This window comes from Rattus norvegicus, chromosome 6 (genome assembly GCF_036323735.1).
Source record: "Rattus norvegicus strain BN/NHsdMcwi chromosome 6, GRCr8, whole genome shotgun sequence".
NCBI lineage: Eukaryota > Metazoa > Chordata > Mammalia > Rodentia > Muridae > Rattus > Rattus norvegicus.
Window position 1 is genome coordinate 143,314,836 of NC_086024.1, and position 16,276 is coordinate 143,331,111.

The 16,276-nt window shown below is 43.1% G+C and overlaps 1 protein-coding gene across 12 annotated transcripts in view; it reads right to left on the reverse strand.

Annotated features, from left to right (window-relative positions):
• Dync2i1 (dynein 2 intermediate chain 1) overlaps positions 1–16,276 on the reverse strand; it is a 56,566-nt gene that overhangs the window by 38,395 nt on the left and 1,895 nt on the right. For 9 of the 12 annotated variants that reach the window (XR_001838171.3, NM_001191773.1, XM_017594198.3 and 6 more), the window contains 6 exons: positions 11,217–11,270; positions 9,787–10,219; positions 8,391–8,482; positions 4,733–5,041; positions 3,432–3,509; positions 2,742–2,958 (listed from right to left, as the gene is read on the reverse strand). Coding sequence is in view for 11 of the 12 variants with exons in the window: in NM_001191773.1 (NP_001178702.1) it covers positions 2,742–2,958; positions 3,432–3,509; positions 4,733–5,041; positions 8,391–8,482; positions 9,787–10,219; positions 11,217–11,270 (1,183 nt within the window). In the remaining variant the exon portion in view is untranslated. The remainder of the gene's footprint in view (positions 1–2,741; positions 2,959–3,431; positions 3,510–4,732; positions 5,042–8,390; positions 8,483–9,786; positions 10,220–11,216; positions 11,271–16,276) is intronic. The other 3 variants (XM_039112430.2, XM_017594195.3, XM_017594193.3) reach the window with 1 other exon arrangement.

Consider the following 16,276-nt stretch of genomic DNA (forward strand, 5'->3'; position numbering starts at 1 on the left):
AGAAGAAAAGTAGTGCATAAGTACAAAATAGGTAAAAAGCAAAACTTTCTATAAATGAAGATTGGATAAACTAGCTAAAATGTAAAAAGAGATTAACAAGTCAAAGTGTAGGTATGTATTTCATCAGCATACCAAGATTTCCAAAGAACAGTGGCCTTATTATTGGGCTGGGAGAAAAACAACATCTTAGGTTATTCTTCTTGGTGGAAACAATCCTCTCTCAATTCACCACTTTCCTCTAAGGGATCCTGTAAGTTTCCTGTTTTTACTTATCAACATGTTTATTTTACCTGTGTATTAACCTGTCTCCTCAATCCTCTTGGGACATGTGTTTGAGTTTAACAAGAGTGTTAAACAAGACACAGACCTGCCATCTTGTGGTTTTATAAACCTTCTGAGGCCTATGTACATAATTGCACTGACCCTCAGAACAGAAAGCCAGTGATGTGGAGACTGTGATTTTGGAGCAGATCATATATCTGGTCCAGAGCACAGTTCACGTTTTGGCACTAGGGAGCCTGCATGCCATGGACATCGGTGTTGCCAACTACGAAGCTCAAACAGATCGTGAGAGAATTACTGTCTCAGATTCTAAAGTGAACAAACCCATCTCGGTCTTCTTCTTTTTTAATATTTTTAAAGATTTACTTTTATGAGTACACTGTTGCTGTCTTCAGACACACCAGAAGAGGGGGCATCAGATCCCATTACAGATGGTTGTGAGCCACCATGTGGTTACTGGGAATTGAACTCAGGACCTCTGGAAGAGCAGTCAGTGCTCTTAACCGCTGAGCCACCTCTCCAGCCCCCCAACTCGTTCTTTACAGTCATAGATATAAATACTGGGGCACAGCTGTCACCTCTGGAAGTGGTCATCATTTGGCACTAATTCACCAACAGATGGAGATATGCCCTCTGGCATTACAAAAAACTTTTTCAGGCACTAAGGTTGACTTTGATGCACTACAAAAGGTATTTATCAGTTTCCTATAGTGACAAAAAAAGGTAAGATGATCAGCTTATAATCAAATAAACCCCAGGATGCACCAGAGTATTATATGACAGCTGTGGTTAGCCAAGCAGGATATAATCTGCCACAAATGTGATTAAATGGTAGTCATTGCCAATGTGGCCTAGCACTCTTGCTTTTGAGCTCGTTATTTATATATTAATTTATGTAATTATCAATCTAAGGAGGTCTTACCCTCAGAAACACAAAAGCAGAATGGTTAAGTAACTATCTGTCCTAGTTAGCAGTTACTGTCAACTTGACACAGCCTAGAATCACCTTTAAAAAGTCACAATTCAATAACTGTGTATATCAGGTTCATCTATGGACATGTCTGTTAAGGCTTGGTTTGACTATCTTCACTGATCTAGAAGAGCTCAGCCCACTATAGATGGCACCACTCCCAAGCCAGTAGCCCTGGGCTAGCCAAGGAAGCTAGCTGAGAGCATAAGCCTGATGGTGAGTCAGACAGCAAGCAGGCAAGCAACGTGCTGCCAGGGTTTCTGCTCCAAGCTCCTGCTTGTTCCTACCTTGACTTGTATGGTCTGTGATGGACTGTGACCTGGAAATGTACAGCAAATAAATTCTCTCCTCCCCTGAGGTGCTTACAGTCTCACTATTTTATCACAGTAACAGAAAGGAAACTAGAATAGTGCTCGAGGTCACACAACCAGCCAACGCTAAAAGCCGAGATCTAAAACTCCATGAGCACCATTAAACAACTTCCAAGTTGCTGCCTACAGTTCAGAACATGGTTTTGTCTCTGTACATACCCATCTCTTCTGCCCCCTTGCAATAGCTTAATACGGAGGAGCCAAAAATCATAGTTCTTATTTTCTAGGGAGCAATGTGTGCACGAGTGACCAATTCATCTTGCCAAGAATAAAGGTAGGAAATGACAAGGTTGCTCATGGATATATTTTACAGGCCTAAGTAGACACACTGCCACATCACTGAGTCCACAGTACCAGTACCTGAGTACCATGGTACAAAACCAATCCACACAGTAAAAGACTGGGTCCTTCCTTCTGCCAGGCCCATTAGCCCAGGCCTCAGAGGAGTACTTCTAGCTATCAACTTATAGAGCACCAACTATCCATACTGCCCTACAGCTTGCTATCTCTGCAATAGGCACACAATGTGATTGCTGGTTACTGTTCCAGACTTCCAGATGTATTATTACATTACAGTAAGTAATTGCTATTAACTTTATTTATTGTGGGCTACAAGATCACTGGCAGAAAGCTTGGGCTATGTTAGCAAACTTGCTCCATGGAGCAGGTGATAGGCCTTGCTAGCTCTACAGAAGCCCAAGGACACTCTACAAAACAGAGAGAAGCCCTGTGAGGCAGTCAGAAGGACTGAGATGGCACTTATAGGACATCGGGAGGCATATGAACCTTTTCCCAAGGAATTTCCTTTATGAAAATTAAAATTCGTACTTGGAGAGAATTCAAGGAGGACATTACTAAAGGGAACAAGACCACATGCCTACAGGCTGCATAAGAGGCTGCTAGCAGTGCAGGATATTGTATATGGTTGTACACAGGAGACAGCTTGGGTCAGTTCATAGCAACCCTCACCACACATGCCACGGGTGGACACCAGGAGTTGGGCGGCACAGGGTGCAGCATCACCTACCTGATGCATCAAGGGTAAAAACCTACCCACCTCCATAGCTGTCTCCAGAGCTCACAGGCCATGTTTCCAGTTATAGTGTCCCTGTGCATACCTGCCCAGGGCTCCTTCGTGTTCTCTGCCCGACCTTGCTTCTGAAACATTTTCAAAGATAACTCGCCAACCCTTTCGTTCTCTGCACTGATCGCCTTTTGAATCTCCTGTATTTCCCTTTTCTGGGCCAGAGGAAGCTCGTCGGCTTTCTCTTTAGCTTCGTGCTCATTGTTGCTGTCATCGTCTCCATCACAAACCTCAAAGTCGTCTTCATAATCCTAGGGACAAGAAGAAGGATCGTGGCTGCCTAGGCCAGTGAGCTGACACCCATATACAACAAAACGTACAATCTATAATTTAAAACTCTTGTAGCTAAGGGAGGTATTGTAATTCACTGCTTTGGATTGTGCATTTATAATGTACTGCTGCCTCAGTCTTTCTGAAAATGAAGCACAGGATACAGAGCATGTGTACTAATAAGTATGAATAATGTATAAACTTTGTGCTAAGATTGTGAAGGGCTTTATGTACTTACAGTTACACGTATAAATGTTTGAATACAGCACTGAAAATGGAGTTAAACTATAGAACTCTTTAAGCACTGGTGGGAATAGAGCAAGCTTTGCACAGGTAACAATCAGATCTATATCAAACCTTACCAGACATGACAAGAGAGAAAATCACTACTACACATGCACTAATTTTTAAGACCAAATTGTTAAACTGAGAAAAATTTAAATTTTATATGTACCACAAAATCATCTTCTAAGTTGGGCAGATACTCATCAGCCCCAGTAGCCTCTAAACCATTGTCTTCCTTTTCAGGTTCCTTGAAGCAAAAGTTGAGCATGAAACAAAACAAACAAACAAAAAAGTCAATCATAAATATTACAAAGAGGTTGAAATACATGCTTTCTAGGGTTCATGTGATGCTGATTTAAAATTATTTGTAAAAACAGAACAATGTAGAATTATTTTAAGACATGCCCTATACTTTACTTTACTATACTATACACACTATACTTTAAAAAACTAAAAAGTCTTTAAGCTGTCACCATAGATAATAATAAATGTTGGAGAAATGTTTATTCTATAACAAACATTACACAACACACATGTGACCAGGTACAGGACAATATTTCAGGTTCTATAAAAACAGCAGTTCAAAGTGCATGTGTGAGAACAAAAGTTACTACAGTGGGTCTCTGAAAACACTCAGCAACTGGACTGATGAAGTCAAGTACACGCAGGGAGAAACAGAGCCTTTGCAATCAGTAGCTACACATTTTTATGTTTCGTAAACCTATTTACCAATCCTGATTCAAACTGCTTCATATCTGGATCACTTAATTCCCCCTTTAAAGTAACAACTTCCTTTTTAATGTTAGATTTCAAGTTTTAATAAAAGATTTTCAATTTCCTGTTAAATATATATGTCAACAGCAGGGTGTGGTAGCAAACACCAGTAATCTAGGCTGATTGGATGATGGAGACAGGAGGATGACTGGAAGCCAAAGCTGTAGACCAGCCTGCACAACACAGTGAGCCCTCATCTCCTGGGTGGGAGGGTGGGGAGAGTACATACCACATGACTACAATTACTCCTCTCCCTCTACTAATCACAAAGTGTTGACTTCAGTCATCTTCTCATATGTCATACCTGTTGTGATGGCTAACATCAGCTTGACTGGACTGAGAAGCAGCTACAGTATTTACAAAGCACATCTCTGACTGTCGTGACGATGAGTCCAAAGAGTTGAGATCAACCAGGGAAAAGTCAAACCTAAGAGGACAGCACAGTCGCATATGCGAGGGGCCGTAGACGCCTACAGCGCACACCTGTGATCTCTGACATAATGAACTGAAATCTCTGAGAATATGAGCCAAATAACCCTTTCCTCCCTTAACTTATGTCTCATGCTTTGTCTTAGCAACCAAAAGCTGTCAGGGTGTTAGACAGTGGATCTGAACGTCATTGGACTGCACTGAGCAATGTCCTCACTACCTGCTGACCTCGGGAGGAGTACAGACAACGCCATGGAAGAACAATACCTTTGACTCCCTTTTCCTGTGCTCTTCTTTCAGAGATCTCTCTTTTTTATCCGCGTGACTTCGGCGCCTCTCCTCATCATAATGCAGTCCGTCCTTGTGCCGCTTCTCTCTGTGTCTGTCTTCTATTTCCCTGTCAGACAGAGAGCTCCCCTTCTCCTTTGAGTGTCTGTCTTTTTTCTCCCTTGTGCTGCTTTTCTCTCGGTGCTTCCTCTCCCGATCTGCATCTTTCACCTTCCTGTGCTTCTTTTCACCGTCCTCCTTATACAGCCAGTAATTCAGGGGATTCTCCTTACTGTCACCATACTGCAGCTGTGAACCCAACAGAGAAGTAAGTCCACATGAGCTACGGGAGCACAGCAATCAGTGCTGTGCGTACTACAGGACAGGTGCTGTACTGCTGTCTGTGTGTGTACTACAGTGACACGTGCTGTCTGTGTGTACTACAGTGACATGTGCTGTCTGTGTGTGTGTACCACAGTGACACGTGCTGTCTGTGTGTACTACAGTGACATGTGCTGTCTGTGCGTACTACAGGACAGGTGCTGTACTGCTGTCTGTGTGTGTGTACTACAGTGACACGTGCTGTCTGTCTGTGTGTACTACAGTGACACGTGCTGTCTGTGTGTGTGTACTACAGTGACACGTGCTGTCTGTGTGTACTACAGTGACACGTGCTGTCTGTGTGTACTACAGGACACGTGCTGTCTGTCTGTGTGTACTACAGTGACATGTGCTGTCTGTGTGTACTACAGTGACACGTGCTGTCTGTGTGTACTACAGTGACACGTGCTGTCTGTGTGTACTACAGGACACGTGCTGTCTGTGTGTACTACAGTGACACGTGCTGCCTGTGTGTACTACAGTGACACGTGCTGTCTGTCTGTGTGTACTACAGTGACAGGTGCTGTCTGTGTGTACTACAGTGACACGTGCTGTCTGAGTGTACTACAGGACAGGTGCAGTCTGTGTGTACTACAGTGACACGTGCTGTCTGTGTGTACTACAGTGACACGTGCTGTCTGAGTGTACTACAGGACAGGTGCTGTCTGAGTGTACTACAGTGACATGTGCTGTCTGTGTGTACTACAGTGACATGTGCTGCCTGTGTGTACTACAGGACACGTGCTGTCTGAGTGTACTACAGGACAGGTGCTGTCTGTGTGTACTACAGTGACATGTGCTGCCTGTGTGTACTACAGTGACATGTGCTGCCTGTGTGTACTACAATGACATGTGCTGTCTGTGTGTACTACAGTGACATGTGCTGTCTGTCTGAGTGTACTATAGGACAGGTGCTGTCTGTCTGTGTGTACTACAGTGACATGTGCTGTCTGTGTGAACTACAGTGACACGTCCTGTCTGTGTGTACTACAGTGACACGTGCTGTCTGAGTGTACTACAGGACAGGTGCTGTCTGTGTGTGTACTACAGTGACATGTGCTATCTGTGTGTATTATAGTGAAAGAATCAGAGAAAACCATAGTTGGCACATCTCAGTCTCCCTAAAATCCTCAGTCCAGAAGAATTATCCTCATTCACACCAACACCAAGCACTACAAAGCAAGATCATGTAAGCCTAGATGTCTTCTATCTGACTTAAAAACCGTCCAAATTCCTCAGGATAAGGGTCTGGATGGCCCTGTGTTATGGCTTGGTCTCCAGGATGCCACTGCTGGGAGGTCCTGTGGACCTTCAGGAAGGTCAGCCATGTGAAAAGCTGAGGGGACTTTGGGTCTCAGCTTCCTATTCCTCCCTCCCATCTCTAATCCCTGAATAAACGGAGTGTTAGTTAAATTGCCTCTTCTATGCATTCCTACAATGTCCTACCTCTTTACAACAGGCCCAACAAGTCATGGGCTGAAGGTTCCAATTCTATGAATCAAAGTCAATCTTTCTTTTTTATTTCCTTGGATATTCTATTATAGTGACAGAAAACTAATACAGACACACAGCAAAACAAACAGCATTTGCCTTCTATGTTTCTCCACCACATTCTTAATTTGTTCCCTCAGCTTTAGCTCCATAGCCCCTGCTGCAGAGACTCTGACTTCTCTAGGAAACCAGTCCCTGTAGTCAATGCCAGCAGTGTGGTGCTGGTGTCTCTATGTAGTAAGTGGCCTGTCATTGTCTCTTAATTGTTGCTCATTTGCACCCAGAAAAGGAGCCTTGCAAGGAAAGGCTGTGATCTAGTCATCTTCTCATCCCAACACCACCACCAAAGTTCAGTGAGTCACTCATGACACAAGTCACAGCCGTTACTGTGACGATATTCCAGCTCTGACTCCATCTGGGAACCTTCAAGGCAGACCCCAAGCAAGCCTGACTTGGTCCAGCCCAGCTGAGGTTCACTCTGCTACCTCCTGTGTCATCCCTTCACTGTGTTCCTTCTAACCAGTCTGGGGACATGAAGAGTCTCTGTAATGTCCTTCCTTGGTTCTCGTCAACTCCAGTCCACCCTGTGTATCTCTGCCAGGAGAGTATTTCTAGAGAAAATATCTCTGACTGAGGCCCTCAGCTTTAAAGGCAGATCACTTGCCAAATAAACTATGAGGATTAAAAAGCTAAGTCTAGGGGTTGGGGATTTAGCTCAGTGGTAGAGCGCTTGCCTAGCAAGTGCAAGGCCCTGGGTTCGGTCTCCAGCTCCGAAAAAAAAAAAAAAAAAAAAAAAAAAAAAAAAGCTAAGTCTACAGGGCCTTTCCTTTAATAGACCTATAACAAAACCCAGACAACTATTTACATTACAACTATTACATGAAGGAGAAAGGACTTGTTAAGTATTCTGTGCACCAAAGGACAGACTTATCTATGTCATAATTTGCACTTACTTACAAAAATTACAGATTCTTCAAATTAAATAAAAGAGCAACATAAATGCCTGACAAAGAGTTAATTTTTTAAAATACACTCAAGCCTAGCCACTAGAAGGTAAGTGTTACACACATGAAAATTAATGAACAGTAGTTAACTTCCCTAAGTCCACAACCACATAGGGTACAGGAAGAATCCATTCTAATGTTCTTTATCGAAGGATAATTTTAAAAAGTGGTGTCCTAGCTAGTCATGTGTCAGTTTGACACAAGGTGGAGTCATCTGAAAGCAGTGAACCTCAAGTGAGGAAATGCTTCTGCGAGATCCAGCTGTAGGGCATTTTCTTAATTAGTGATTGAAGGGGGAGGGCCCAGCCCATTGTAGGTGGTGCCATCCCTGGGTTGGTGGTCCTGGGTTCTATAAGCAGGCTGTGCAAGTCAGTAAGCAGCACCTCTCCATGGCCTCTGCATCAGCTCCTGCCTCCAGGTTCCAGCCCTGCTTGAGTTTCCTCCAGACTTTTTTCGATGATGGAAAGTGGAAACAAATGTGGAAGTGTAAACCAAATAAACCCTTTCCTCCCCAGGTTGCTTTTTGGTCGTTGTGTTTTGTCACAGCAATAGTGACCCCACCTAAGACAACTTAAGTGACACATACCAATCATCCTAATATGGAGATTAAACACTATACGTATACACTGAAGTGTCACACTCTGCCCTCTAAGTATGTATAACTATTACACAGCAATTAGAAGCCAAAAATGTATTTTAAAAAGGAAGTGCCCAGAACCTCCATTTCCTGTGGATGAGCAGTGCTCCCGGGTGCTCTGCTGGCCTGGGCCTGGGCACCTCACCTTCCGTTCTCGGTATCTTCTTTCTCTATCTTCATCCACTCTTTCAGAGTCTTCGTCTCTCCTTTCTCTTTCCTCCATTCGTAATTTACTTGCTAAAAAACACATTTTTAACATTCACAATCTTTATCGTACCAAGACCACCACTTAACTTGCTGTAGACTTTACTATTGCACATATGGTCGTAAATTTGTATCATAAAACATTCTTCAACTAAAACTCATTCTCAAAACTCAAGAGTAACAAGGGCCAGAATCTAAACTTAAAGTGGGGAGGAGTATGGCAGGCTCAGACAGATAGTTCTCCCCTCTCCCAGCTTGTTATTGAGACAAGTGGGTAAATGTCTGTGTACCCATGGGAGTAGAGAGCAGCCTCACGGATAAGGTCTGACAGGAAGTTGAAGACTATCAGGCAGTTGCTGCTGAGAGGGTGAGTCTCCGTCACCTTGGTGCTGTTGATGTCCAAAGTACTACTGAGTACAGACGCACCAGCTATAGCTGACACCTCATCAGCTTACAGTTAAGAAAACCCAAAGGGCAGGGCTTTCACTTAGGGTGGCCTTGCCTACCATGTACAACAGCCCCGAGCTGGAGCCCCAGTATTGCAATAAAACTAACACTTTGGTGGAATACTTTTATTAAATGCTTTATTTTTGTTTATTCACAGAGAGTTAAGATTTATTGCGATATTAAGTTTAAGAAAGAATTTCAAAAGTTAAAAACACTAGTAAATATAAGAAAATGTTTCCTTTGTTGATTGGATTTTTTTTTAAGCTCACATTAACAAGCATGGAGAATAGGAAATTGGCTTTGTTTCCTAAATCCAAAGGTAAAGCACCCATGAAAACCTCAGAGAAAATAAACGATGAACTCAAAGGAAAAATGTTTTAAACAGTGAGAAGTCTTAAACAAAATACAGGCCAAGAAAATGGCTCAGCACGTAAAAGTGCCAGCCAGTCAAACCTGACAAAACCAGAACCTATATAGCTGGATACAGCTGCACTCATGTATGTGCATTCCTACCACAGGATGGAAAATAAGGAAAACAGAATCAGCTAGACTCTCTCAGGCCAGCTAGCCTAAAGCATATAATATGGCAGATAGAGACCCCATCTCAATGGGGAAGGCAAGAACCAACTCCTGAATGTTATCCTCTAACCTCCACTCGGAGCATGGCTGGCTGGCACGCACGCACGCACGCACGCACGCACGCACGCACGCACGCACGCACGCACGCACGCACGCACGCACGCACGCACGCACGCACGCACGCACGCACGCACGCACGCAGACATTAGTCAATCAATTGAGCAATTCATCAACAGCCAGGAAATACAGCAGGCAAACTAACAAGCAGCCTGGGTGACAGCACAGGTGTAGTCTGTGATGCAGAGACGTACCTATATGAACTTTCTTTTCCACTTTCTCCAGCATCTGCCGGCCACGCACATCTCGACCCAGGAGGTCATGGTAGGCCATGGACTGCCTGAGCTCTTCTTTCCTGACCCTTCTGTCTTTCTCTCTCTCTCTGTCCTTGCCGCGACTATGAGACTTCTCTGCTTCTTGGTCTCGATGTCTCTCTTTCAGCTTGTCTTTCTCACGGTCTTTCCCATCTTTCCTCCTTTCCTTGTGCCTCTCCCGGTCTCGTTCCCCACGGGGATGTTCTGTGGAGCTGTACAGGTCTCTCTCCACTGTCTTCTCCTTGTGCCGGGCCTCTCGGTCTGGGTCCCTGCTCTTGTGCTCTCTGTATTCAGGAGTGCCCAACTCTGAGTCCTTGTGCATCTTCTTTTCTCTGAGTTTCTTCTCTTCCTTGGGACTACCTGATTGTGCAGCCTAGAACAACACAGAAAGATCTTCCTTGACTATGAAATCATGCATGCATTTACTATCTCTATCTGGACAGAAAGACTCATCTACAGCACTTTACAAATCACTGGCTGTAACTTGCCTTCTCAGTCCAGCAAGATGGAAGGCAGAACTGATGAATATTCTTAGCATACTAACTGCAGTCCTACCTAACATGTCTGTGAATGTTAACTACAAACCCATGTATGTGCTGATTGGCAAATCAACCTGAAGTACAACATGGGAGGCATGATCCAGCAGCAGTCTTGCCTAGCCCACGGACATGAGTTTAAACTTAGTACTGCACAGAAGTGAAGCAATAAAATATAACCTATAACAGAAAGATACAATGAAGTTGTAGTTTAAAGTTGCTGAAGCCAAGAACCACTTGGTTACTACGCAGACAATAAAGCTAGTTGGGCATGGTGGCTCATGCCTTTAATCCTAGCAGAAGCAGTGGATCTCTGTGAGTTCCAGACTATCTGGTTTGTATAAGTTCCAAGGTAGCTAGGGCTACACAGTCAGACCCTGTGTCGAGAAGAACAGAGCCAAGCACGAGTGCCAAGAATCATCCGAATCCTCAGGAGAACAAGACAGGAGAATCAGAGCCACTTCAATCCAAGGCCAGCCTGGGCTACAGAGGGAGTACAGCCTGGGCTACAGAGGGAGTCCCTGTTTAAAACTAATTAATTAAGTAATGAATGAATTGAGATCTTTATTATAACATTTCTGGAGGACTAAACCTCAATCACAAAACTCAAACTTGTGGGGCTACCAGAATGGGCTACAAACAGGGCACCTCAGTCCCAATGCAGAACCATATCCTAAAATATTCCAGAAGCATTAACTACCTACCTTCCTCTTTGACTCAAAAATGCCTCTGAAATGAACTTCTTGTAACCAAAGGGTTCTGAGCCTGGTCACACTGTCCAAAAGCCCACAGAGGTTCATGTGACGTCCACGCCAAGACTTTAAAATATATTACCTTAAGGTGTCTTCTGAGGTCATCTGCTTTCCAAGTATCATCTTTGGTTCTTCTCTAAATAGCAAAGTACAAAGCCCGAATTACCAGGTCAGGCATGGCAGCACACACCCACATCCTAGCACTTACAAAGCTTAGGCGGGAAGATTCTAAGTTCCAAGCAAGCTTAGGCAATACAAGGAGGTCCTGGGGGGGAATTTTTAAACAACAAATTTTGTGTTTCCATTATACTATTTGTAACAAAAATAATTAACTAGAAAGTACTTTTTATTTTCTAGTTTTGCTTTCCTATTGAAATGAAAGCTAATCCAATACAGGCCAAGAATGGGGCCCACACCCGTAATCCAGGCACTTGGGTAGCCAAAGCAGGAGGATACAGAGTTTGAGGACAACCTCAGACACACAGGGATACTCTGTCTCAAAAGAAAACAGAAAAGAGACAAAGATTTGTTTAAACTATTTACTAGTCTAAAGTGATCCATAATTATTGCAGGGCCCATTCATTTGGCTATTTGAAAAACTATTACCAAGTAATAAAGAAAGCAAAGTTAACTAACAGATCGAGGGCAAGCATTCTGTGACCACATGTCAGATGTGACTAGAAAGATGACTCAGCTTTTAAGAGCAGCGGCTTCTTTCTAAAAGAACCTTTGCTCAAGTCCCATAACCTACACAGCAGCTTACAACTGTCGATAACTCCAGTATCTGGCCTCCTCATAAAACAGGCAATGTGGAGTACACACACATACAGGCAAAACACCCATACACAGATTTTTATTTCAATGAGCAAACAAACAAACTGCCAGAAAACACTTTTCAGATAGGCCACAGTAAACTCTCTCCTCCCAAACGCTGAGCACAGGACTGTGTCTGAGAGTTCTGCTTCTTCGGCTGTTGTTGGCCCACCCTAGGCTAGAAGAATGCTGTGTGACTGCCTTCCTTGGGCTACCCAGTACAGGAGCTCAGATGTAAAGAAGGAAGGTAGCAGTGCAGGAGAAAGCCCACATGCAGATGTTCCAGCTAAGCAGAGCAGAGGCCTCACAAGGTCAGCTCAGTGGCCAGAATGTCACCATGTACAAGCCCCAAACCTGCATCTGCCTATTTGAAACCCCAGATGTCAGAGGAGCAGAATTAAGCCACCTGAGTTATATGTGATCCCCAATTCCCAGTCTACAGAATACATGAGCAAAATAAAAAAATCAGTGATATTCTAACAATTAAACTTAAAGTGATTTTTTCATATAAAATAGCATCTAATGTACATCAGATGCTATATTGAGTCAAATACACTAGTTGGATCTCATAAACCTGTCAAGAAAAGTAATGGGGACAAGAGAAGTAGCTCAGCTGATAAAGGGTTTGCCTCAAAAGTGTAAGGAACTGCCTGGAATGGTGGTCCATGTCTTTCTTTAATCCCAGAGACAGATCTCTGAGTTGAGGCCAGTTTGGTCTACAACCAGTGAGCCAGGACAGCCAGAAATACACAAAGAAACCCTGTCTCAGAAAACCAACAAACGAACAAACTACAAAACCAACAAAAGTGTGAGGAACTCATGTTTAGTGGCCTGATGTGGCCCTTCTCCCAGCACCTCCATCCCCTAGGGCTTCAGCCTTTTGCTGCAGACCCAGTGCCCACCACGCCCCCATCTTCCCCATGACCTCTTTAGCCTTTTCTTCCAGCCTACCCCTCTCCTTTGTGACCCTACGAACCAGCAGACTCACTCTCTACTGGGGACCCCACAACCAGAGCACTGGGATGAGACTCAGGTCCAAGAGACCCATATGCATCACCCTTTCCCCCTTCCTGTCCTATCCACAGGAGTTCCTCCTCCCAGTCCACCTCCATCCACTAGGTACTTGGCCTGTTGGTACAGACTCAGGGTCTCCCTAGCTCCTTGATGCCCTCTCACTCTTTCCTTCTACCCCATTTCCATCCCTCTGTCACTCCCCACTGACTCACAGAATAGCTCTCTACCAAGGACTCCACAATCACCTTTTTTGTCCGGGAACTAGAACCACTTTCTACCAGAAACCCCACAGCCACCAACATTGGCTAGGATGCAGGGTGTGCAACTGCAACCATAGAACAGAACACCCACAATATAAAGACAAGAGCAGATATCTATACCAAGAAACACTTCAAATATCTGAACTCCAGATGCCTGGATCCCAGCACAAAAACATAAACATGAACCAGAAGGCAATGTGCCTCCTCCGGGAGCCAACACCCTCTGTCACAGACAATGAGAAAAGCTGAAGCAGGGGCTTCCAAACAGCAAATACAAATATGTCCAAGGACCTTAAAGAGGATATGAATAAAAGCTTTAATAAAGACTGTGAACACATGCACGCACGCACACGCACACACACACACACACACACACACACGCAAGCACACACATACAACCAGTTAAGAGAAATAATGAAAACAATTCAAGACATGAAAAAATAGAATCACTAAAGAAAATCCAAACTGAAATAAATCTGGAACTCAAAGACTCAGAATCTCAAACAAAAACCTCAAGATAAGGCCCACCAATGGATTAAGACATGAAAGAGAATTTCAGGTCTAAAGACGAAGAAGAAGAAATGGATAGCTCAATCACAGAAAGTGTTAAACCTAAAATAAGATGTCCAGGAAACTCCAAGCACTATGAAAAGATCAAACCTATGAATAATACATGTAGAGGAAGAAGAGACCCAGATTGAAGGCATAGTAAATATTTTTTAATAAAATCATAGAAGGAACATTTCCCAACCTAAAGGAAAACATGCTTATCAAGTTAAAAGAGGTATGCAGAATACCAAATAGACAGAACCAGAAACTCCCTAAACACATAATCAAAACACTAAATGTATGGAACAAAAGATATGGTCAGGGAAAAGGACCAAGTCACATATAAAGACAGGCCCATTAGAGTAACATCTGACTTTTCAATAGCGATCCTATTTTTTTTTTAAGATTTATTTATTTCATGTATGTAGGTACACTGTCGCTATCTTCAGACACACCAGAAGAGGGCATCAGATCTCATTACATATGGTTGTGAGCCACCATGTGGTTGCCGGGATCTGAACTCAAGACCTGTGGAAGAGCAGTGAGTGCTCTTAACTGCTGAGCCACCTCTCCAGCCCTCAGTAGAGATTTTAAAAGCCAGGAAGGACATAGACAGATGTTCTATAAGTTCTGAGAGACCACCGATGCCAGCCCAGACTACTCTACCCAGCAAAACTATCAATCAAATACATATATATATATATATATATATATGTGTGTGTGTGTGTGTGTGTGTATATATATATATATATATATGAATGATACCAAAAAAAAAAATTGGCTGTCCACTAACCAGTTCTTCAGAAGGTATTCAAGGAAAACTACATACTGAAGAGAAAGTTGACTGTACATACACCAGAGGACTAAGGGTTAAACAATTCCAAAGCAGTAAATCAAGGGTAGGATTTATCCCACAGCAACAAAACAACAGGAATTATAAAATCTGCTCATTAAGAGCTCTCAAGATCAGTAGTCTCAATTCCCCAATAAAACGGCATAGGTTAGCAGATTAGATTAGAAAACAGGGTCCATCTTTCTGCTGCATCCAGGAAACAAACCTCACTATGAACGACAGGCGAAAGATATCCCAAGCAAATGGACCACGAAAAGAGCAGGTGTAGCCATTTAGTATGTGACAAAGTAGACTTCAAGCCAAAACTAATCAGAAGAGATAGAGAAGGACATACACGTCAAAGGGAAAAAAATAATATCACTGTTAGCATTTCTCCTGGGCTCCACCCCACAGTTACCTGGCAATAGCAAGTGTGCCTGACTCACTATAAAAGGGGCTGCTTGCCCTCTCCTCATTCCCTCCTCTTCTCTTGCTCTCTTACCCCCTTCCCCTCTGTCCCTTCTCTCCCCATTCCCTTCCTGCCCCCTTCTCCACATGTTAATGGCTGGCCTCTCTCCCACCCCTCCCCCCTCTGTCTCTGTCTCTCTCTCCCCCTCTCTCTGTTTCTCTGTCTCTACTACCCCCTCAACTCCCCTCCCCAAGCTCTAAATAAACTCTATTCTACTCTACACCCTTAGTGTGGCTGTTACCTCAGGGGGATGGGATGTTTCAGCATGGGCCCATAGAGGCACTCCCTTTCCCTGATAACATACCATGCCCCCACTAAACATATCCCTGGCTTCTTTTTCTTTTTTATAAAACACAACAAGTGCAATTCTAAACATTTATACTCCAGACATGAGAATACCTATGTTCATAAAAGAAACACTACTACAGATAAAAATCGCATATTAACCTTCATATTCAAATACCTGACTTCCATCAACAGACAGGTCATCCAGACAAAAACTAAACAGAGAAGTTGCTGGAGTTTTAAAAAGCAAATAAAAAACAAAACAAACAAAAAAATATCGTAAGTCAAACTGACACAACACACACACACACACACACAAATTCCACCCAAACTCTAAAGAATATGCTTTCTTTTCTGAAGCTCATAATCACGTATTAGAACACAAGGCAAGCCTCAATACATATAAGAAAACTGAAATAATACCCTGAATTCTATCTGACCACCATGGATTAATGCTGGATATCAACAACAGAAATGATAGAAAGCACACAAACTTGTGGACACTGAACAATCTATACAACTGAATGAAAACTGAGTCAAGACAGAAATCACACAGGGAAGTAAAAACTTGTTAGATCTGAATGAAATACAACATAGTCAAACCCATAAAACACATTGAACACAGTTTGTTAGATGCACTAAGTGCCTCCATCAAAAAACTAGAGAGGTTTTTATATTGGCAACTTCATGATGCACCTGACAGCCCTAGAAAAACAAGAACAAATAGTACCCCAAAAGACTAGATGGCAAGGGAAAAAAAAATCAAACTCAGGGCTGAAAATCAAAGAAATTGTAACGACAACACAAAGCAGTATGAAGAATCAATGGAACCATGAGCTGATTCTTTGAGAAAAAAATCAACAAAACGGGCAAACTTTTACCCAGTAAACCAGAAGATAGAAGGTGAGGTTAATTAAAGC